General features: G+C 41.3%; 1 protein-coding gene across 1 annotated transcript; it reads right to left on the bottom strand.

The window, feature by feature from the left end:
* Positions 1 to 2,380: 2,380 nt before the first annotated feature.
* On the bottom strand, positions 2,381 to 21,877 carry grb7 (growth factor receptor bound protein 7). The gene is made up of 15 exons (XM_084341388.1): positions 21,716 to 21,877; positions 18,642 to 18,801; positions 17,573 to 17,690; positions 8,388 to 8,544; positions 8,180 to 8,301; positions 7,372 to 7,446; positions 6,462 to 6,599; positions 6,264 to 6,374; positions 5,662 to 5,760; positions 5,415 to 5,498; positions 5,188 to 5,304; positions 4,943 to 5,000; positions 4,768 to 4,855; positions 4,001 to 4,094; positions 2,381 to 3,892 (listed from the first exon to the last, which is right to left on the bottom strand). The coding sequence occupies exons 2-15, from the start codon at positions 18,794 to 18,796 to the stop codon at positions 3,746 to 3,748; spliced, it is 1,563 nt and encodes a 520-aa protein (XP_084197514.1). The 5' UTR covers positions 18,797 to 18,801; positions 21,716 to 21,877; the 3' UTR covers positions 2,381 to 3,745.
* Between the last annotated feature and the right edge of the window lie 1,049 nt (positions 21,878 to 22,926).

The raw sequence follows: 22,926 nt of genomic DNA, 5'->3' as shown, positions 1-22,926 counted from the left end.
TTTTACAATAAACTGAAGTTCGGAGTTGTTCAGGATGCCATAGAGAAAATATATTGACTTTAACTTGCTTTGTCTCCTTACATTATAGCTTCAAGTTGGTTTAAAAGCTGCCAGACTGTATATTGGACCTTAACTAATGATTATTTTTCATCATCTGCTGACCAGAGCCCACAACCTTACAAATACATCATAATTATTAAAGTAATTCAGAGAAAAAGTAGATAGATAGATAGATAGATAGATAGATAGATAGATAGATAGATCTCATGTCCAATTCAAGCTAAAAACTGTATTTTATTAGCGGAAAATTACTGTTTTTACAAGTTATTTCACAGAACATCTTTAACAACCCCCTGCTGCCAAACTATTACCATATTTTAATATTTTTTTCACTGTGAAAACCATCAGACAAACGTAGTCATGTAAAAAAGTACAATATTTCCCTCTGAAATTAATGAAGTAGAAGTAGACAGTAGCACGAGAAAGAAAAAACTCGACAAGTACCTCAGCTACTACTTCATATTCTAAATATTTGACCGATAAAAGTCCTCCCTGATGGAAAAAATCCTAATTCTCTCTCTCTCTCTATTTTTAAAGAACTGCTGAATTCAATCAGTGTGAACAGAGGAGGGTCATGTCTGATGGCTCATTCCCTCCACTGCTGCACTCTGGGAAATTAAATGAGTGATCAGACATCACCTGATTGTGCTGCACATGTACAATCTCCCTTTGAAGCTTTCCCGACCCATCTCTCTTTTCTGAGGGAGATGGGTTTTCCCTTTTTTTTGTTAACCCTTAATTTACTGTACCTGGCCATCTAGGCCAAAAAATTTGTTGCCATGGAAACCCCCTCCAAAGAGAGGGGCTGCGGTTACCCGAGCACACTGGTATTTAACGACACACACACACACACACAGTAATACAGAGAGTAGGTCAGCGGAGAAATGAGCTCTTTAGCTTCTGAAGCCACAGTGCAGAGCTCGGAGGCATCCAGCAGAGGATCTGTGATCTGTGCAGACTGCCGGGACAAAAACCTCCAGGCTGCCTTTTATGTCGCTCCACCAATGGGTCTGCTGGGAAGCCGTCCAGGTTTTTTTTTTTTTTTTTCCTCAGTTAGTCTAGTTTGGGGTTGAGAGTGTTTTATAATCATCTAATCTAAATCAGGCAGCGCAGTGACTTCTTTCAGCGGTGGGAGGAATATTCAGATCACTTAATTCAGTAAAAGTATTTAAACTGACAAAAATACGCCACTGCAAGTAAAAAAGACCTGCATGCAAAGCCTTATTTGAGTAAAAGTATGTAAGTATCAGCAGAATTTACTCAAATATCAAAAGGAAAAGTACTCATTGTGCAGTAAAATGTCACTTTCTGCTATTATTCTAAAAATAATATGCAGTATTTGATACAGGACATGTAAACTGTATAGTCCAGTTGGATTTTATTCTGACTGAGGTGGGATATGCTGTTTTGGGAACATTCTCTGGACCTGTACAGAACATCAAAATATGCACCCCAGTTGGGGACACTTGCCCGTTTGCAGTTTTCCAATCAGTTTCATGGGTGAGACTATTGAATGCTGAGCTGAAGTCAACACACGGCTGTTTTTATCCTCAAGGTGCTTGAAGACTGAGTGGAGGGCCAGTGGATACGGCATCCTCTGTGGATCGGTTGGTTCTGCTGTAGATGTTTAAGGTTGACCTCATTTTAACAACTTTATAAAATGTTCTATAACGTTGTGTGATATTCATGGTTTCAGGAAAAAAAAGCCTGTTTTCAGCTCAAACATCACAAACACTGAACATCAACACATCTGGAGATACATTGTTTTCACTGGACAGGAAGCGTATGAAGAATTGTAAAAGTAAAAGCACAATATCAGCCTCTGAGATGTAATGGAGTTGAAGTATAAGGGGGATATGGCATCCTCTGTGGATCTAATTTTAAGCCAATTAGAGAATAACACTCCTCTATACTTGTAAATTGCTTTTACTTAAAGCTGTACTACTTAAAAAACAAAAGTATCGACTCATAAATAATCCTTCTCAAACATCATTTATGACCTGCTAGAAATGTGTGGCGGTGTCTGTATATGCAGAGAACCAGTATTTTGATGCGTTTTGGACGTTTCTGGGCAATTCTGGTGAAAGATAATTGTCAAATACAGACACTTTGGGTTGCTGAAGATTTGACAACCTGGGAATTAGACTCAACAATCATCTGTCTTTCATGAGAATAGTGTATTTACAAACTGCACCTGACCAAACCCACAAAGTATGCATTTAGGTAAAGGTTCTCAGTACTTCTTCAACCACTGTTTTCACTTTAATGTATTGGTTTAGAGATTGTGACATAAGTAACATTTTAAATTCAACGAAACATCTTTAATATGAAATCATTTATTCATCATATAAAACAGGTCTGAAAAGGGTGCAAAACATTCAACGCACATAAAACTAACAAACCATATTCGATTAAAAAAATGTGTGAAAACAGTAAACTTTGAACTGAATGAATAACGACTATATTTGTATGTATGCTGACATCTTAGCTCTGGATCTTCACGATAAAATGCAAACAGTTTAAGTGCAATTATTGAAAATAAAAGATGTTTACACAACCACCAATAATGGAAAGGTCAAGACGCTTTATTTTACAGGTGTGTCATTTCACGATTAATGTCCTGTTACCCAGGAATAATTTGGTACCAAGGCTATTCTTCTCCAGCTAAACCCAAGTAAATGTTTATTTACTATTTGTTTGTGTGTTCAATTGTATTTCGTCAGCTGAAAAGGAGTTTATTAGGAATACTGTTGACCTGTTAAATAAAGCGTTACCAAAGAGTGTTAACGTGAGGTCTGCTTCAATCTTTTTCTAGAGCTCTAGTTTTATAAGCTACTGCCTTCATAAAAACAAACCTACATCTACAACAAGTTTTCACTTACCCTCATAAAATGTGTGTATATGTTACAGATTTGGTTGTTTAAACATCACGAGACAATCCCCTTCACCATCATTGTGCAAATACAGCGATTAAAAAAATGCACAAATAAGAAGTTCATGTACAAAACAGTCAAAGATTTACATGCTACATGATTGCAATCTGGGGTTGTTTCATATTTTCAATATCGCAATTATCTTCAGTATCAGTGTAAAAATACATGTGTTCATTTCTTACATTACACAGCTGGAAAATCCCTGTGAATCCCTCTGCTGAGCTCGGCCTCAGAGTGCCCTCTGGTGGCCACAATCGATCAGTTCTTCAGTGAGATCTGGTGAAGCCACAATCAAACGTTTGCCTCGTCTCGCTGCACGTCCTCCGCCTCTCGCCGCGACCGTATGGATGGATCTCAAAGTGCACGCTCACAGTCCTCTTTTCCCAAAAGCGCTAAAAAGTTGGTCCAACATGGCTAATTAAGCCATCTCCACGGGGATGGCAGCTTGATAATTAAAATTAAAAACCGACCACTGTCTGGAGCTGCACATGGAGTCAAAATAATTAAAAATGCTAAAGAGAGGAGGGGCGGACGTGATGCTTCATGTCTGGCTCTCACGTCCCAGGAGTCTTACAGCCCTGATAACATTATCTCAGACGTCACACCTTTGAACCGCTCTGGCACATAATCCAGTCGTGTAATTGCTCGTTATCAGCTGAGCCAAAGAGATATCAGTGTAACCTGATGACTGGGGTTAACACTTTAGTCTTGACGTGAAGGTCCAGAGGTTACATTCAAGGATAATGGAGGATTCATAGTGCTACACAGACGCAGGGGTGTTTGAGGCACACGGGCAGGATGCCCTTGTTGATTTGGTGGAACTCCACCAGCTGCAGGAGGTCGATGAAGAGCGTCAGGCCGTCGTCCATGGTGAAGTACTTCCTGCCGCCGTCTTCGCACTGCAGGAGCGAGGATAATTACAGTCAGGGTGAACAGAGAGGGGATACATGTTTTTTATCGCCTGAAAGAATGAGGTCATTATAGAGAATCTTTCTCTGGGGACTCACAGGAATCACCAGGTAGTGTTTGGTCTTCAGTTTGTAACACAGCGAGAGGACAAAACACTGAGCGTGCTGCTGGCTCTCACGAATCAGGAACATCCTACAACACACACAGACACACAAATGATTCATTTACTGTACAGACATTTTCACATGGAAACATACAGTTACCAGGCTTGGGAAGTACATGTAATGGAATAATACCTCTAAATATTACAGATACATTGACTTATTTACATCTCCAGCTACTTCAGTTGTTCGACGCTGTCTTGCATCATCATCCTTAATGCTGAGGAGATATCGACTGAATTTTCAGATTTGGGTGAACTGTTCCTTTAAGTTATGTGAAAAGGAGCCACAGATGTGTCCCTCCTGCTCCTTCGTACGGTGTAAAAACACAGTCTGCGAGGTGGGTCTGTCACAGTCTCAGTCACAATCTGTGTCAGACTGTTCAGTATCAGTTCTGAAGCGTCAGATGGAGCGATGAGTGTCTGATGAGTCATTAAACAAAAAAATAAATAAAACGCTAACAGAGAGACGTCGCCAGCATGTATAAGTCATCTGGGCCCCGGTCATGTTTTCTTTTCGTTTTTTTAATTTTTTCCCTCGTCAGGCCGTCTTTGGGCGCCAAACCTCTAAACAGCAACACACATCGGCTCCAACATGAAGTTTTATTTGAAAAATCGACATATTGAGTCAGCTATCACAATTAATTAAGGCACTGGACACGAACCAGGAGGGGCAGGATGTGTCTTTACTGTAGGTCCACTCACCCGTCCACCAGGCCCTGCTTCTCTATCAGCCTCTGCGCCTCCTTCCTGGACACGCCACCATGAAACCACGGCTGGGTCTTGTGGATGGCTGCAAGCAAAACACACAAAGACAGGAGCATGAGCAGAGCTGAAGAAGTCCTGGATCAGGACCCTGTCTCCTCTCATGTGGACTCACAGGACGGTCTGGCTCCAGAGTTCAGGTTGGGCAGACTGCACCTCAGGGCTTCTCTCCTCTGCATCAGTGAAGAGGACCGGAGAGAACAGAGAAAGGTCAAATATCGGTTCTGTGGAGGCGTTCACATCAGTCTACGTCCTTGAAGAGGAATTCTGCTCGACTACGGCGAGGATTTTATTCTTGTAGGTTTAAAATCTTAATAATAATTACTTTATAAACTCTACAACTCCCTCCCCCCTCCTCACCCTCCAGGCCTGTCCCTCCTCCCTCTCTGCGCTCTGAGCCTCCGTTGGGTTCTGGATGACCCGTCCGCCGGCCTTCCCCGAGAAGTCCATGGCCACCAGGCTGGCCTCTGACTTTGACTGCGCACACACACACACACACAGAATTTAAGAAACAGCATAAATGTGAGATGACACCACTAAACGATTTCCCAGACTGCTTTGCGTTGCATCATGTCTGTTGATCTCACTTTGCCATCTGGGACTCTGCTTCCTTCCAGGCTGCGAGGGGCCGACTTGGATAATTGGTAGTTACACTGAAGCTGCTTCCCGTACTGGCCGCACATAAAACACACACACGGGATTTTAATTAGTCATTGATTTTTACTTGGACAAGACAATAAAGATGACGTTCTCTTCGATTTTTGTTCTTTAGATAATGTAGTCAGTGTTACAGCGTGTTATAAAGACAGAAGAGGAGGTTTTTTTTTATAAAACCTTGAATAGTCTGAAAGCGGAGGTCCAACAGGTTCGCGTCTGTTCGTTCTCGGCACACAAGATCTTCAGGTCCTGAGTCCGAACAGGGTTCTTTGAAGGCTGCACAAACACACAAACAAAAAGTAAATATGAGATTTATAGATTTTTATGGTCAACGATCAATATTTTTCAGCAAAAACACACTAAAAAAAACCCAATTTCCATTTTTTTTAAGTAAATGTATGATACGGTAGCTTACGTACACACATGTCCAGATTTTGTGTGTGAATGATTTTCTGAGCCCACAATAAAACACAATATCATAGAAATTAGAACTGGGTGTTTTTCAGACTGTCTAACATCTCATGTGATTTCGTTAGCACAGCTACGACATAAATCTAATATCCAGCAGATTACTACAGTGTAATATTACTGTACGTTCCCCCAAGATACAAAAAGTCTGAGCTCATCAATCACTGTCAGCGCTGCACAAACTGAAATCACGTCCGAAGTATTAACAGCTCTACATCCTGCTGTTAGTGTGAACAATATTGACTCAATGATCCACAAGAATGACATGAATGTAACATTTCTGCCTGTCGGTGTTTGGAGGAAGCGGTTACCTTGATACAGAAGGTGAAGTCTGCAGGTGCTCCGTACAGTTTGCGGCCGTTCACCACCGTGTACACGTTCAAATCATCCAGATCAGCCACATACTGCAGATGTCGAGGCTCCTAAAACACACACAGATTCATCAAATGTCGAAAGAACAACAGAGATTCTTTGACTGAAAGCTGCATGAATAAATCTGACTTTCTGACCTTGGAGGAGCCTTTGGTGGAGCAGTAGAGTCCGGAGCGGCGGAGGAAAAAGTAGACCTTCTTCCAGGCTTTACGGCTCGACTCTTTCACGTGAAGGAAACCCTGAATCTCCGGACACGTCCCCGACCTCAGCAGGTTCTGCAGAGAGCGTCAGAAACAGTATTTTTATCTGGTATTTTCCCCAAAACTGATAAGTGAATGTGTGTGTTTGCTCTGAATACTGCAAAATCTGATTTTATAAACAATTTATTTAAATTCCTGCTGTTGTTTAACCCTTTTAAACCTGCTTACTGTACATGGAATTAAGGATATAATCGGCAGGTCATTTGGATTTTCGCCTGATTATTTCACAATCAATCAAATTTAGGTTTGATTGATGCTTGATGAAGAAAAGCAGCAAATCCTCACATTTAAGAAGCAGAGCCAGTGGCTGTTTGACCTTTTTTCTTGCAAAAAGATACAAAATAGTCGGTAATTAATTATCTTTTGATGGACTAGTCGTTGCAGGTTCAACCTTGCTTGTTGTAAACTAAACTTAAGCCCAATTTTGCAGCAGATTTTGAATGTGTGGGGACATAAAATTTGCATGAATTTAATTATTAATGTATTTATCAGACTGAAAAGCCAGACTGTCTCCGTCTGCAGCTTATTACATGTGAGGATTTTCACATTTTTTTTGTTTCATATCTTTGCAAACTGAATATATTTTAGCTTTAAACTGTTTGTCGAACAGAACAGATACATGTTACTGTGATATTTACTTCAGTTTATCAAAACTTCAATAATTAAGAGAAACTAAATAATATCTTTCTATTTTCAGCCTTCGACACTTGAAGCTCTCAGCTCCACTGATGATTTCAGGTGTTGCTCGAGTCTTCCTGAATCGGTGTGATTGAGGCTCCTGATTTACCTGAATGAGCTCTGATGATGTCATCCCCTTGCTGACATCAGCGCTGTCGGAGATCATGCACTCTGGGAAGAAGAGCTGCGAGAGGAAGGAGAAGGTGGTCAATAAAATCCTCTGAGCAGGTATAAGGCTCGTCTTACAGGACAAAGAAGCTGCTTCTGCTGCTGCGATCACTTTATCATGTAGCTGCTTCTGACCACGATTATCTTCATCACGCAGGAATCACGCTCCTTTGTTCAAGATGTAGAGGAAACATAATAGCTTAAGTGTTTCAGACTGAAGTAAATGATGTGAGCACAAAACCAACAGGTATCCAGTTTTCAAGTGTTCTCAGAGGGAGGCAGAGATCCTGCTGGTGATTTGTTCTACTGAGAGACGACTCACTCATGTTGGTTTCCTTCTTTTTTATCCAGAATATCACCAGCCTTAAAAATAATTATAATCCTGATGTTAAAACTCAAAGGTGAGCTGTGGTCGATCCATGATCAACTTCCCTCCTCAGCCTTCTGGAGGCGGTGTGGTCAAAGTCTACAGAGACGCCAGTGGGAGGTTCATGAGAACCAGTTTCACTGTGAACTGTCACTTTGTTTAACAGCTCAGGCGACAGACCGCATGTGATGTAATAAATACCTGAAGGCATTATGTTAGCGTGTCTGCACCAGCACGCAACCTGCCACTCATTCTGACTCACCATGACGTCAGGCTGAGTCTGCTGAGCCGACCATTAAAACCTGCTAAGTCCTCATTGTTCCCGTCTGATGTGTGCTGTTACGTAAAAGGAAGAGATGGATGTATGTTCACTGTTTCTTACCACCGGTTTCCTGAAGAACTCGTACTTGGCGTAGTTTTTGCAGAAAACGAACCTCGTGTCACCTTTGAGGGACCAGGTGGCCTGAACCTCCAGCACGACCTCGTGGTCCTCCAGACATCTCTCTGAGGAGAACATGTGTGTGATATTTAATTATTCAATACCTTCAGTTTCTGGTTAAAGATCTGTTTATTTGAGAGCACAGTCTTACCGAGGCCCAGAACCGGGTGGACCTCCAGCAGAGCCCAGTTCTCCTGATCGCTGCAGTGAGCCGTCTGGACCAGCATGTGACAAACCTCTCTGGCTGTCGCTGCTCGAGAAACCCACACTGACCTGCTGTGGCTGTCCTCTCCATACACCTTTATCAACTGCAGAAGAAGTGCAAGACATATTCAGAAATCAAACATGACAATACCACAGTGTTCAACGGCGGCACATGAAGATGCAGCAGGTGGTGGTTCCTCCAAACTGCTACACTTTTGTTTTTTTAACCGTCATTTTTCGGCTTTATTGCTGAAACACAAACGCAGACATACTGTCATCAGAGTTGGAAAAAGAAAACAGGTGTTTTGGATGAAGAGCAGCAGACTTTGAGACCAACACGGCCCTGACCAGCCTGGTGAAACACAGCGTGGTCGATCATGCTCAAACAGGATGGGGCACAAGCTCTACCAAGTGAGCTACTGGGGCGCCACCAACATGAATCATTTCAATGTGTTTTCAATAAAAATGAGAGAAATGATAGTTGGACAGCACGGGTTTAAACGGAGACTGAGAAAATCAATAACAACATATTTTTCACAACTTGTTTTGGCATCACATCAACATGGAGACACTCGAGACAAGAAGCCAAAATGTGAAGCCAAGAACCTGACAGCTGAAGTGTGAAGGGATTAACACTTCAAATTCTTCTTCCTAATTTTAGATCGACACTGAGGCAGGTCAGGTCTCTTCCTGAGTCTTAACTCTCTCTGGTGAGGATACAGAACAGGTTTCATATCTTATTCTGCATGCAAAGAGGTGTTTGATAAAGACAACAGAGATCGCATCTGCTCCTATCGCTCTCCTGTCTCTCAGTGTTTCCTGTATCTGTTGAGGAATCGATCAGATCGGAGATGCAGTCGTGCGTGTGGACTCTCCGTGTTCCTGATGCTGCTGTGGTGTGGCTGTAGTTGAAGCAGGTTATTCGAGGGTCAGGATGTTCCTCGGAGCGTGCTGCGGTCTGACACGACGTCTGGATCCAGCTTAACGCCTCGAAAACAACAAACCAGCCCGACCAGAAATCTGTCAATCAACAGGTCCTGACTGGTTGGGCGGGTGCCGACGTCAGTCACGACAAATAATAGCAGAGTATAAACCAGGGAGGCTTAACAGGGGAGGAAGATTCCTCAGTGGAAACCTCCCAGTTCAATATCCGGTCCAGGGGAGGCGGAGGAGGAGGAGGAGAGTATGTTTGTCTTCACCCAGAACAGTTTCTGTGATTGAGACGTAAGGCAAGGCAAGGCAAGGCAAGTTTATTTGTATAGCACAATTCAGACACAGGGCAACTCAAAGTGCTTTACAGGCGCATACAATTACAGTAAAACATTTAAGATACATTAAAACAAAACATTAAAACAAGTTGAGAAATAGACATTTAAACAAAACATTAAAACAAGTTAAGAAATAGACATTAAAACAAAACATTAAAACAAGTTAAGAAATAGGAAAACAAAAGTCACAGAGAAAAAAAATAAAAGTCACAGTGCAGTTCAAAGACTTAAAATTGCTTCAGTGAAAGGCAGTGGCAAACAGAAAGGTCTTCAGCCTTGATTTAAAAGAGGTGAGAGTCGGAGCAGACCTGCAGTTTTCTGGGAGTTTGTTCCAGATGTGTGGCGCATAGTAACTGAACGCTGCTTCTCCATGTCTAGTTTTGACTCTAGGGACTGAAAGCAGACCTGAGCCTGATGACCTCAGAGGTCTGGATGGTTCATAACGTGGCAGCAGATCAGAAATGTATTTTGGCCCGAAACCATTCAGTGCTTTATAAACCAACAACAGGATTTTGAAATCTATTCTTTGACTGACAGGAAGCCAGTGTAAAGATCTGAGAACTGGAGTGATGTGATCTACTTTTTTGGTTCTTGTTAGGACTCGAGCAGCAGCGTTCTGAATCAGCTGCAGCTGTCTGATGGATTTTTTAGAGAGTCCTGTAAAGACACCGTTACAGTAGTCGAGTCTGCTGAAGATAAATGCATGGATAAGTTTTTCTAAATCCTGCTGAGACATAAGTCCTTTTATCCTGGATATATTTTTAAGATGATAGTAGGCTGATTTTGTAATTGACTTAATGTGGTTGCTGAAGTTCAGGTCTGAGTCCATTATTACACCGAGGTTTCTGGCTTGGTTTGCAGTTTTCAACATTATAGATTGAAGCTGAGCAGAGACTGTGAGTCGTTCTTCCTTGGCTCCAAAAACAATTATTTCAGTCTTATCTTTGTTTAACTGAAGAAAACTCTGACACATCCAATCATTGATTTGTTCAATGCATCTACTTAGCGTTTGTATGGGATTGTAGTCCCCTGGTGAGATGGTTATGTAAATTTGTGTGTCATCTGCATAACTATGGTAACATATTTTGTTGTTTTCCATTATCTGAGCTAGAGGAAGCATGTAAATGTTGAATAGTAGAGGCCCCAGAATGGAGCCCTGGGGTACTCCGCTTGTCATTTTCATCCTTTCAGATGTGTAATTACCAATAGACACAAAGTAGTCTCTATCATTTAGATAGGATTTAAACCAGTTTAGTGCTGTACCAGAGAGTCCCACCCAGTTTTCTAGTCGGTCTAGTAGTATGTTGTGGTCGACTGTGTCAAACGCAGCACTGAGATCCAGTAATACTAAGACTGAAATTTTGCCATTGTCTGTGTTTAAATGAATGTCATTGAGGACCTTGACTAGAGCAGTCTCAGTGCTATGATGTGGTCGAAATCCTGATTGGAAGACATCAAAACAGCCATTTACTATTAAGTAATTGTTCAGCTGTTGAAAAACAGCTTTTTCAATGATTTTACTTAAAATTGGGAGGTTCGATATGGGCCTGTAATTATTCATTACTGATGTGTCTAGATTGTTCTTCTTCAGGAGTGGTTTAATAACTGCAGTTTTCATGGCTTGGGGGAAGACGCCTGAAAGTAGAGACATGTTGACAATCTGTAGCAGATCTGAAGTCATGCAGTCTGAAACTTTTTTGAAGAACCCTGCTGGTAAAATATCAAGGCAGCATGAGGAAGATTTCAAATGTTGTATTATCTCTTGCAGGTTTTTGTCATTGATTTGGTCAAATTGTGTCATGGTGTTAGAGTTGGTTTTCGGTGGACACATGGATAACACGCCTCCTGTACTAGGTACGGTGGCACAGACCGCTTGTCTAATTTTCTGAATTTTGTCAGTGAAGAAGGATGCAAATTCATTACAGGCCCTGGTAGATAGATGTTCAGAGGCTACTGGCACAGGAGGGTTTGTTAGCCTGTCGACAGTAGCAAACAGGGCACGTGCATTATTATTGTTTTTGGTGATAATGTCTGAAAAGAAGGACTGCCTTGACTTTTTCAGTTCTAAATTAAAAATGTAAAGTCTCTCTTTATAAATGTCAAAATGAACTTGGAGCTTAGTTTTGCGCCACCTGCGCTCTGCCTTTCGGCATTCCTTTTTTTCCATTTTGACAAGCGTGGCATTTCTCCAAGGAGATTTTTTCTTACCAGAGACCACCTTCATTTTAGTGGGTGCAATGGCATCAATAACATTTGTAACTTTAGAACTGAAGTGATCTACAAGGTCATTGACGGAGAACCTGGAGAGGGGAGGTGTGGAGGAGAAAGCCTCAATGAATATGTCACTGGTGTTTTCAGTGATGTAACGCTTTGAGACGACCTCAGTTTGAACATTTGTGTACACACATATATCACTCTCAAAGAGAACACAGTAATGATCAGAGAGAGCAACATCAGATACCAGAACCTTAGGAATGTTCAGACCCTTGGAGATAACCAAGTCTAGGATGTGGCCCCTGTTGTGTGTGGGCTGCATCACATGCTGAGTGAGTCCAAAGTTATCAAGGACACGACACAGTTCTTTAGTCCATCTGTCCTCAGGTTTGTCGACATGGATGTTAAAGTCACCAACAATTAACACACAATCAAAGTCAGTGCAGATAAGAGACAGTAACTCAACAAGGTCATCAAAAAAATCTGTACAGTATTTAGGTGGCCTGTAGATGTTTAGAAATATAGCCCGAGAAGATGAGTTTAACTGAAGAGCCACATATTCAAAAGAAGTAAAATTTCCATAAAACATTCGCTTGCATTTGAGTAACTCATTAAACAGAATACTAACACCTCCTCCTTTTTTATGCTTTCTAGTCTCACTTATGAAAGAGAAGTTTGGAGGGCTTGATTCAATGTGAACAGCTGCACTGTTGTCTTGGTCTAACCAGGTTTCAGTTAAAAACATAAAATTAAGATTGTGTTTGATGATAAAATCATGTATTAAAAAAGATTTTCCTGCCAGAGACCTGATGTTTAATAAAGCTAAATTAAAAGAGTCAAAACCAGCTGTGCAATCTTTTGTGACAGTTTGTGGCTGACGAGGAATGGGAGCTAAATTTAATAGATTGGCAGATTTATTAAGGCACTTCCTGTGTCTCAGCAAATTCACCATTTTTCTATTACCTGTAAACACAGGAATCGAGGAGACTACCTGAACTCCAAGGGGCCCCGGCTTTTCTGGGGGGAAGACATTAAAGATATCAACTTCGTAGCCTGGACCCGGAATGAATGTTAAATTTGACATTACACTCTTTCTTGGCAATTTAAACATTCTTTTTCTATTACCGATCATAACATGAACTGAAGAAGCTTCCAGTACACTGGGCCCCGACTTTCGCTGGGAATAGTCAGGAGTGACATCTTTAGAGCCTGGACCCATAAAACATCAGCAGTAAGAGACAGAAAGATCTAAGTGTGCTGAGCTCTTATCAGCTTGGGGAGGATGATGCCTGTGTGAAAGGGGTGGGGGTGGTGTGTGTCTTAGCTTCACCGAAGGCTGAGGGTGTTTCAGGGGAATGAGAGGAGAGAAAATTGCAGTAGGGCGGGGGGTAAACTGTGTCCCAGCGATGACCAGCTTGTTCATTTGGTCGGTGAACTCCATGAGGGGGGACGAAGGCGACAACATGCCCACAGTAGATGGTGAACTGGGTGGGGTTTGGGGTGGTGTAGACAGTTGAACCTCACAGAGAGAATCCTCTTCCTGTTTGTCCTGACATCTCTCATGAGTGGAGCTCACTTCAGCTGGGGGTTGTGCTCGGTTTCCTTTGTGATTATCTCCTGTTTGTTTCGGCCTGTCTTGCCTCTTGTCCTTGGTGGAGGGAACAGATTGGTGACGCAGGCAGAAAGATATGTTGGACATAAACAGTTTGACTCCTGACCTATTTAGGAAGAGTCCATCTTGCTTAAAAAGATGTCTGCGGTCCCAAAAGAAATTGAAGTTGTCCAAAAAATACATAGAATGGACATTACATGCTTTGGAAAGCCATGTGTTCAGTGCCATCAATCTGCTGAATCTCTCAGCACCTCTTCTGACTGGTGGAAGGGGGCCACTGATTAAAACCTCAACATCCAGGGAGCTGACTGTGTTCAACAGATCAGTAAAATCTTGTTTGAGCATTTCAGACTGCTGCTTCACAATGTCATTCATCCCCGTATGCAAAATGATCTTTTTGACAGTTGGATTTGCTGCAACAATACCAGGGATTCTCGCTGTCATGTCAGGAACCATATCCTTTGGAAAACAGAGAACCTTCATGTTTTCACTGCACATGAATCTCACATCTTTAACAGTGGCATCTCCCACAATCAGAGTTTGGGGCCCAGTCGTTAGCTTTGCCTGCGGCCTGTTAGCTTCTGATTTACGTTCAGCCCTTACCCTTCTCTGTGGCGATGAGTGGTACAGGTCATCAGATGGAGATGCGGAATCTCGGCGTAGTGGAGCAAATCTGTTTTGCATTTTGATAGTTTGTTGTATGGGATGTTTGCTGTTGGTCTTTCCTTTAGCAGCTGACCACGGCTGTGTCCTGCTCTGCATTGGAGTAGAGGAGGAGGAGGATGGTAGTGCTGGCCAGCCGGTAGCATCAGAGATCTCCGGGTGGACGGTTCTTCCTGTTATTCTTCCATCCATGTTCCAAGGAGCAGAGTTCTTCTTTGGCTTTGCCCCAAGAGTGTTCCAGGGAGGACTTCCATGTGAAGATTTACTGCGGAGATCACGGCTCTCCCGTTTCTTATCAGTGCTAGGTAGCTGTGTGTTAGCGTTCTCTTTTCCGCTGAAAGGAAGAGTGGTTTCATTTCCACACAGTCCGTTAACCTCCACATTAACTTCTAATCTGTGGATTTTAGTTTCCAACAAAGTGATCTTCTGCATGAGTTTGTGGAAATCGTCAGTGGTGAAGGGTGGCATCCTGTTGCTGGTTAGCTTGCTAGTTAGCTGCTAACAGGCTTGTGCTACCTCTTAGGCCTCGTTCAGAAAGTGTTGAAGAGTTCGGTAAAAAAAAAAAAAAATTTGAAATGAGCCAGCAATGTACTTTATCTCCAATAAATTATGCTCCCAGTGGTTTCTAAATATCCAGGAGTCACTGCCTGTAATCTCTGTGAAGAAAAAAAAAAGAATAATAGTGGAAAAAAGGCAAGCAGAAGCGAGAGCAAGCGGAAAAGCGTCTGCACCCAAGCAGATACAAGCACGTAAAGCTAACAATGTGTGACAACAGAAGAGACCAGATCTGATCAGATTTTCACAAACATTCAGCGATCAAACACACTTGGGTTTGTGCTCGAGGACATTGTCACCATGAAACACAAAAAACTCAAACATGGTGTAGCAGTAGAGGCCCCAAAAACATATTTTCTCCGTCAGCGTCTTTCCAGGAGGAATGGAGTCCCACAAGACGGATGATTTAATGTCATACCTATGACAAAATGTGATGTGACAAAACCAAACCATCTACTGTATCGAAGTGTGAAGATGCTGTGCTTGTTAAACGTACAATATGCAGAGCCCACTAGAGAGTCAAGTGCAGATCCAGACCTTCAGGAGGAATAAACACCCGGAGTCATATCAGATTTATCAGGTCTTCAGTTTCCTTGATTTCTGATAATCAGTGTCGGTCCTGAAAAAGCCATATTGTCCGACCTCTAGAACACACACCCTCAGTGTGTGTGGTTGCTTGCCGACGTTAGCTTACAGCTACTGTACAGTGGAGTAATCAAAAATAAACACAAACCCTCCTGCGGTCAAACTCAGTTCACTGATGATGTATGAACCATTAAACAACCAGCACTGCTGATGAAAATCTACCTGACGTGACTCAGGCACAAATGTTGACAGATGAGATAACGCACCATCACGTTCAGTAAACTTGTGCATTCGTCCGGTTTGACCATTGTCGGAAACATTTGGGATCATGTAAGCACACAACTCAACAACAACAATCAAACCATTTTTAGACATTTGCATAATTCCTACGTATTATATCTTTAAAGCTGACTTCAGTGTGCGCAGGATTTGAAATTTAATCCACCTTTAAGCAACTCCTAGTAGTAAAAGAAGCCATGTCCACATACTTTTGGCAACATGGTGTAACACTATGTAGTTTTCACTCAAACAAACAAAAAAGCTGGAGGTGACCTCGACTTTCCTGAGCTCCCGTTGTCCATCCTGCAGTTTCTTTTGTGCCCCAGCAGAATAATCACGATTCACACTGAAAACCACCGACACGAATCAGCCCCACAGCTGTCCAGATGTGGTCAAAATTAAAACAATCAGCTACAGGCCACTGTACATGAACCCCCCCGCCGTGAGTGTGACACGACGACCTGCTGCTGTAATCACAGACGTGTTTACTCCGACAGTGTTTGTGAGTCAAAATAAGGCAGCGCTGTCATGGCAACGCAGCTCATCTGTCAGTCACAATCATAAGCAACCTCCACCTGCCCTGTTGGCAAACAAGTCAAGACACATTGACAGGATCCACCTGTCAGACCCTGCAGATCAGCCAGGTGAGGGGATTAACACGGTAGATGTGATGTGTCTGAACAAAGAGAGGATAAGGCTGCCATCATCTGTTTTTTATTACCGTCAATAAATCAAATTAAGACCAAAACCAACAACGTGTTTGTCTGTTTCTTTATATTTTCCCACCTCTGTACCTCGTCTATGGTTCTCAGCCAAGCAGCAACCTCGGAAATGAAGCCAAAAGCTGCAGTTTGTTCGAGTGGCCACTTGAGGCTCCAAAAGAGAGTCAATCCCCATAAGAGTCCATGTTAAATGCCCAATGTAAGAGCAGATCTAAACATGTTTACAGCCTGGATCAGAAAATGGTTTTGGCCTCTAAGCCCAATTTATCCCTTCATGGCAACTATACGAGGGAGAATTTTATCCGAGTCACCACTTAAAGTTGTTACGCATAATCATATTTGTGGTGTTGATGCCTTCAGGAGAATTTGTAATGCAAATATCGGACAAATAATATGATTTTCTGTGCGGTCATTTGGACTAAAAGACCAGATTGGAGGCACAGATGCCGTTTTTTTTTTTTTTTTTGGATTAACGAGAGACTCCATTAGCGTTATATATTAGCAGATAAAAAAAACTGGATACATCTTCACTGTCGCTGCCGTAACAAGCCACGGAGTCGCCGAAATCCCATGTATTGTACTCCAACTCTCTTATTTGACTGCTGAATGGACGAGAAATGTACTTTCCTTCATGAACATACAGAGATAGGATGGGAAAAAGAAAACACACTGCAGGATAACAGGAAGAACAGAATGCTACTTTCTACTACTTTCCTCAGATCGAACACAAACACACAGTCGTTGCTCGCAATCTTGCTGCTAATGTTCACGGTATTTTGGCTGTTTGGGGCGAGTAAACCTGCCGTCAAACTCACACAGGTTACATGAGGCAAAATTCCTCATGTGTGGTCACAGATAGCTGGTTGGCTTTAGCAAAGGTGCATGATGTTTGGATGTAACTTGTAAAGTTTTTCTTCCGACACCTGATTGACGGTAGAAAAAGGCAAAATTTATGCTTTAATTCTGACCTCTGGCCATTTTATTAAGGAAATTGCAGGCAAATCATACATCATAACATACTGACAACTGGTCCCTGCCTCCAATCAATAACCTAGTAAACGCTGTAATGTAAAAGTCAAACTGCGATGGTGAGATGAAAGGAACAAACGTTACAGCTACGAAAAACGCAGTAAGCAGACATGACTGTCAAAACTGCCGTCTGTATATTTATCAAACCACCTCAGATGCAATAGATTTGTAAATCAGCTGCTTTCCAACGAGGCTTTGAACTTACATGTTTGTCACTTGACTGTGGTGGAAGTGAACTGATGAGCACCGGAGACTTTGACAGCTCTGGAAACGGGTTGGGTATAGATGGGAAAGAGGACGAGAAGGACTCGACGCCTTTCGACCTGGAAATAGTGACAGAACAGAGGAACACAACGAGGTCAGAAGCAGCCAGGATCATTTAAAAACAAACTCAAATTATCTTATCGTACAACAAATTTGCAATTACATCAGCTGCCTTCTGCTGATGGAAACAATGCTGATGAGCCCTTAAAACCAAAAGAATGAGATAAAAGTAGCTAAAATGCTCAAAAGAGGTGAAGGGAAACTGAAGTCAGATGATAATTCTCTGTGGGTTCATCACTTTGAGCAACTCCTGCGCATGAGAAATATATAAAAATGGTGATTATTACAGTTTTTAAGATTTACCTCTGACTAGGCCGAGAGCCACAGACAGACCAGGGAAGTGAGGAGCTGCCAGTCGAACTAAAACCTTGTTTGTTTTGGTCTTTTCTTGGGATTACTTCTGTTTATCTTATGATTGAATGCTCGCCAAGTCCTCAGAGGGAAGCAAAAACTTTGTTCAGAGCTATTTATTTTTATTAGAAGTTAAAACAGATGGTGACAAAATCCAATAAATTCATGACATGATCTTCATTATTCTGACTCATTTTACAGCAGTTTGATTTATCGTCAGAAAAACCTGTTGAACTTTTAAACCCATTTATTTTACAGCATTAACACTAAAGCAGTGGCTTTAAGAAAACACTGTTTTTGTTGTCTTCGGGGCACAGGAAACATATGGACCGTATCTCTGCACGCAAACGAGGAAGTGAAACTTTACCCGCGTCTCTCCAGCGCTCTACAATCACACTTTATGACTTGTGTCTTTAAGGCGGGGAGTATCTGGCTTTAACAGAAACTTCTTTATGCATGAGATGACTTATAGCCTGAGGTTGACTCACTGACTGAGTCAATAATATCCACCACCTCCTTCAGAAGTCTATTGACTTAAGTCCACTACGAGTGAGTAATGCTGTCTGTGTTAGCGTGCCAGCTTCCTGTTTTGGCCGTACCTGTTGGAGTTGATGAAGATGGGCTGGGAGCGGCGTATGGACGGAGACTCGGAGACCAGAGGAGCCAGAGTCAGAGTGGAGCTCCCCAGCGACTTCTCCGTCCTCTCCGAGCCCTCGAATACTTCAGTCCAGGGACCTGCTGCCACCTCCATCATGATACCTGAGGGGGAGGAAGGAGGGAAGTCAGATGATTAAACTCCAACCAGGAGGCTTATGTGTGTCCTGCACGTGCTCTCTAAAGAAATCCACATGCAAACTGTGATCAGACTTTATTTAAATAGGAGAAACTCACTGAGAACACAGTGTACTCTTTAGCAGAAGGAGTGACCTGATTGTTTGTACAGGTAGTAAAATAACTAATAATAAGGGAAAGAGCCATTCAAATTAGTTTCTCAGGTGGTGATTATGTTTAAAGGTACAGTACGCAACATTTCATGAAAATGTCAAAAAAAAACTTGACCTCTCATATATTTTGTTTAGCTGTGTACTTATTCAGGATATTATCTCAAAGTCACATTTTATTAAAGCATAATGGTACATTTCAATCAATGCCGTCAAATCTGGAGCTGCAACGATTAATCAATTGATTAGTTGGAAACTTTTAAATTAATCATCAAAACTCTTTTGATAATTGTTATCCCTTCTATCTGTATCACATCAGACAAAACTCTTTGTAGCAACTGAGTCGCGTACAGAGACAATAAACAGACAAAACTATTGTGCTTTTTATTTTGTTTGAGTATGTTTGTATATTCAGACGACACACACACACACACCAGCAGGTGTTGCATGTGTGGAAATTCTGGTTTCTATTTTCCTCTGGCTCTGCGTCACCAAAGTCTATTTTGAGTAACGAAAGTATGACTTAACCGTGTTGTTTACCTCGTAGCGTTGTTTGTTAATCTGCTGTGATTGTTATTTTATCATGAAGGTAATTATACTTATCACGAACAACCTGCTATGTGTGTGTGTTTTGACTGAGGAGACGCAAACACCGGCTTCAGATAATCAGCCGCAGATCTTAAAATGTCACTAATTATTAAGTTTGACGCTGAAGGTGACGCTAAACATAACCGCAGTCTAAATCATTATTAACGTACTGACGTGACCTTTTATGTTGCAGCAAACTCTGAAGTCCAAATAAATAAAGTTAGTATGCAAGGTAAGAGTTTGATGTAATGCATAAAACAAAAAAATATTCCTATTCGTAACATATTGATTCGACCATATGACCCAGCCCTGCTTCAGATACTTCTTCCTTACAGAGTTTCCAGGAGACAGTGTTTGTTGTTGTATCATTACCATGCAGATCAGGCAGCATGTGAGCAGAGCTGGTGGCAGCCTGCAGGTTCACAAACAGACGAAGTGCTTTGATCAGGCCAGGAGGCGGCGACGGCTGAGAATCTGAATATTTCCATTATCCTCCACACACGGCACACAGCCGAGGATAACACTACCTTTCTCAAACACAAAGACCTGCATGCAGCAGTTAGTGGTTTGAAATCTCTCCGCAGCAGGTGTGCATCCAATTTTAAAAGTGTGTAAACAGGTGTAGATGTGGATAAAGGAAGGCACCAGAAAGCAAGGCAGAGAAAAGCAGCGAAACCTGAAGACTGTTTCCTCAAGTGCAGAGTCAACGAGACGGGGATAAAAAGATGAATGTGCCAGATGTAGCGCTGCGACTAACAATCATTACTTACAGTTCATCTTTTTGCTATCACCTCATCGATGACTCGATAAAATGTTTGAAAATAGTGAAAAATGACCATCAGAAGTTCAAGTTCCCAAACACAGAAACATTCAGTTGACACAGAGACGCAGCAAACTGTCCCAGTCGAGTGTCTGCATTTTTATTTGATTAAACAATCATTAAAATGGTTGCCAATAAAATCTCTATTGATTGATAAACTCATTGTTTTCACACATCTTTAACTGCTTTTTTCCCCATAATGCAGCAAATTTTTCTACCGATATGACGTACAGTCATTGTCAGCACCAAGTTCTGGCAGGAATAGTAAATGTACGGTGGCCCTGAGGTGTAAAAACACAACAACAAAAATCTAATCAACATACTTTTTGTTAATTGTTGTTATTTGAGGTTTTTTCCCCATTTGCTGTTGTGTTTTAGGATTTGTTGTTTGTTTATTTGTTGTTGTGTTTTCCTGTTTGCAGTTGTGTTTTGTACTTCAGGGCCACTATGAATAAAGTAACTGTTTTAATATCTTTAAGCCAAGGTGATGTTTTAAAATATGTAATTTTATCGAACCAACAGTCCAAAATATAGACATGTAGTTTAGTGTCACATTCGATAAAGAAAAGCAGCACATCCTCACAATCTAGAAGCTGTTATGAGAAAATTTCTGTTAACTGATCGATTAGTAAACCAATCATTTCAGCATCATAACTGTCTGGTCACTACTAAAGCAAAGAGCTAGAGCCATCTGACATTTTATAAGCTTAAGCAAATACATTGCCTCAATAAAGTGTGATGTAGGCCACTGATAAGGCTCCTTCCATATGTGGAGCACATGAGACATAAAGTTACACATGCTGGGAAAACGAAACACTTGTTATCAGAGCATCAACACCTCACTGAGTTATTAACCCAGAACCTGTGTGTGCTGTTTACTCTCTGAAATAACAGTGTGCTGGTCACAGGGAATACAATTTCACAAAGTCCACCTTAAACCCTCCAAGCTTATGTTAAGAAATGCTACGGACATTTTGTTTATATCTACAAACATGTCTCTGTTTATCTGTAAACAAAAGGTGGTGATGTCCAGCTGAACAAACTGACTTATGATAGTTCTAGTAGCCTAGAATCTGAGCTAACACAGGTGTAGCACCAAACCTCATAAAGAAACTGAAGAAAAATATTCTCCTGTCCTCACACAAGCTCGGTCGACCAGAACACACCTTTAAACAAGTGGACACTGACACAATAACAAATTCGGCTAACTTCGGCTCAGTTCATCTTTTTATATGAACTTTAAATTCGCGGTTAAATCCAGCCTGCACCTGTTCGGACTAGCTTGTTAGCATCTCAGGTAGAAGAAAACTAAAAACAGACGTACCTGTGTGTAACTTTGTGTCGTCAGTCGGCAGGTTTCAGCTGTCAGCCATCGTGTTAATCCCACATGTGATGCTGAGACTTGTGCTTCTCTGTACGTGTGGCTGATAAGATGCCGAGCCACCACAGAGCGCCAACAACTGTGTGGGAGCAGAGCCGGGCGGGAGGGCGGAGACTGTCCGTCAGGTGTGCGCAGAAGACACGCCCCCTCCTCTGAGTTTAACAGGTTCAAATATGAGTGATTCACTTCCGGGTTCATGGACTTTAATTTTTTTTAATGAAAACACAGAAAATATACTTGTATTTAGTTGAGTATTTCCATTTTAAGCTACTTCATTTTGGAAGGAAAAAAAATAATGTATCTTACCTGTTACTACCTGTTACTACTTACCTTGAATTAGAATATTAATACAAAATATAAATAAACTAAAAGGCCAAATTAGGATGTATTATTATTGATTAAACTACACAGCAGTATATCATGAAATTAAAATCAAAGAGCTGCAACATGAATGCATCATAATTAAAATCCAATACTATAATGTATATTAATCTGACATGGACTATGGTATTGTTAGTAAAAAAAATATCTTCCAGCACTGATTTATTTGTTATACAGGGGTATTTTTTTACAGGTGGATATGTATTTTGAACTTAGATAAAAATGAACTTAGATAAAAATGAACTTAGCAGAACTTAGTAGCATTGAAATGAGCGTATTTGTACTCAAGTACAGTACTTTAGTAAATTAACTTGAATTAATAAAATGTGATTTTATTGTGTTTACAGGGAGCTACTCATAACATGAATATCATTGGGTACAAACTGTACACGATCAACAGAAAATAAGATGTAGAGGTGATCTGGGCACCACATGTAGCTTTTAAACCTAGATAGTTGTATGGCTGCTTGTCTCCACCTACTGGTTTAAATGGTGACTAACATGTTTTTTTTACCTTTACTTTCATTCTGACTCGATTGAAGTTTAAACAGAAGTTTTAATGTGGTTAAATATTTACAGAGTCATGATCCTCCGATAACAGAAAAACACATCAAAGCAGAAACTTGTGTGCCAACACTTTACTGAGGAAATCATTTAATGAACACAATTAGTTTTCTAACCTGGAGGAAATGTTTTTATTCTCTGACAGCTGCTTGTTTTTTTAGGAATGAAGCTCTGGCAGAACGAGAACATGAACTGTCATGTTTTCACAC

Source organism: Pagrus pagrus, assembly GCF_965226575.1.
Source record: "Pagrus pagrus genome assembly, chromosome: 21".
Classification (NCBI taxonomy): Eukaryota; Metazoa; Chordata; class Actinopteri; order Spariformes; family Sparidae; genus Pagrus; species Pagrus pagrus.
This window is presented reverse-complemented; position numbering and strand designations above follow the sequence as displayed.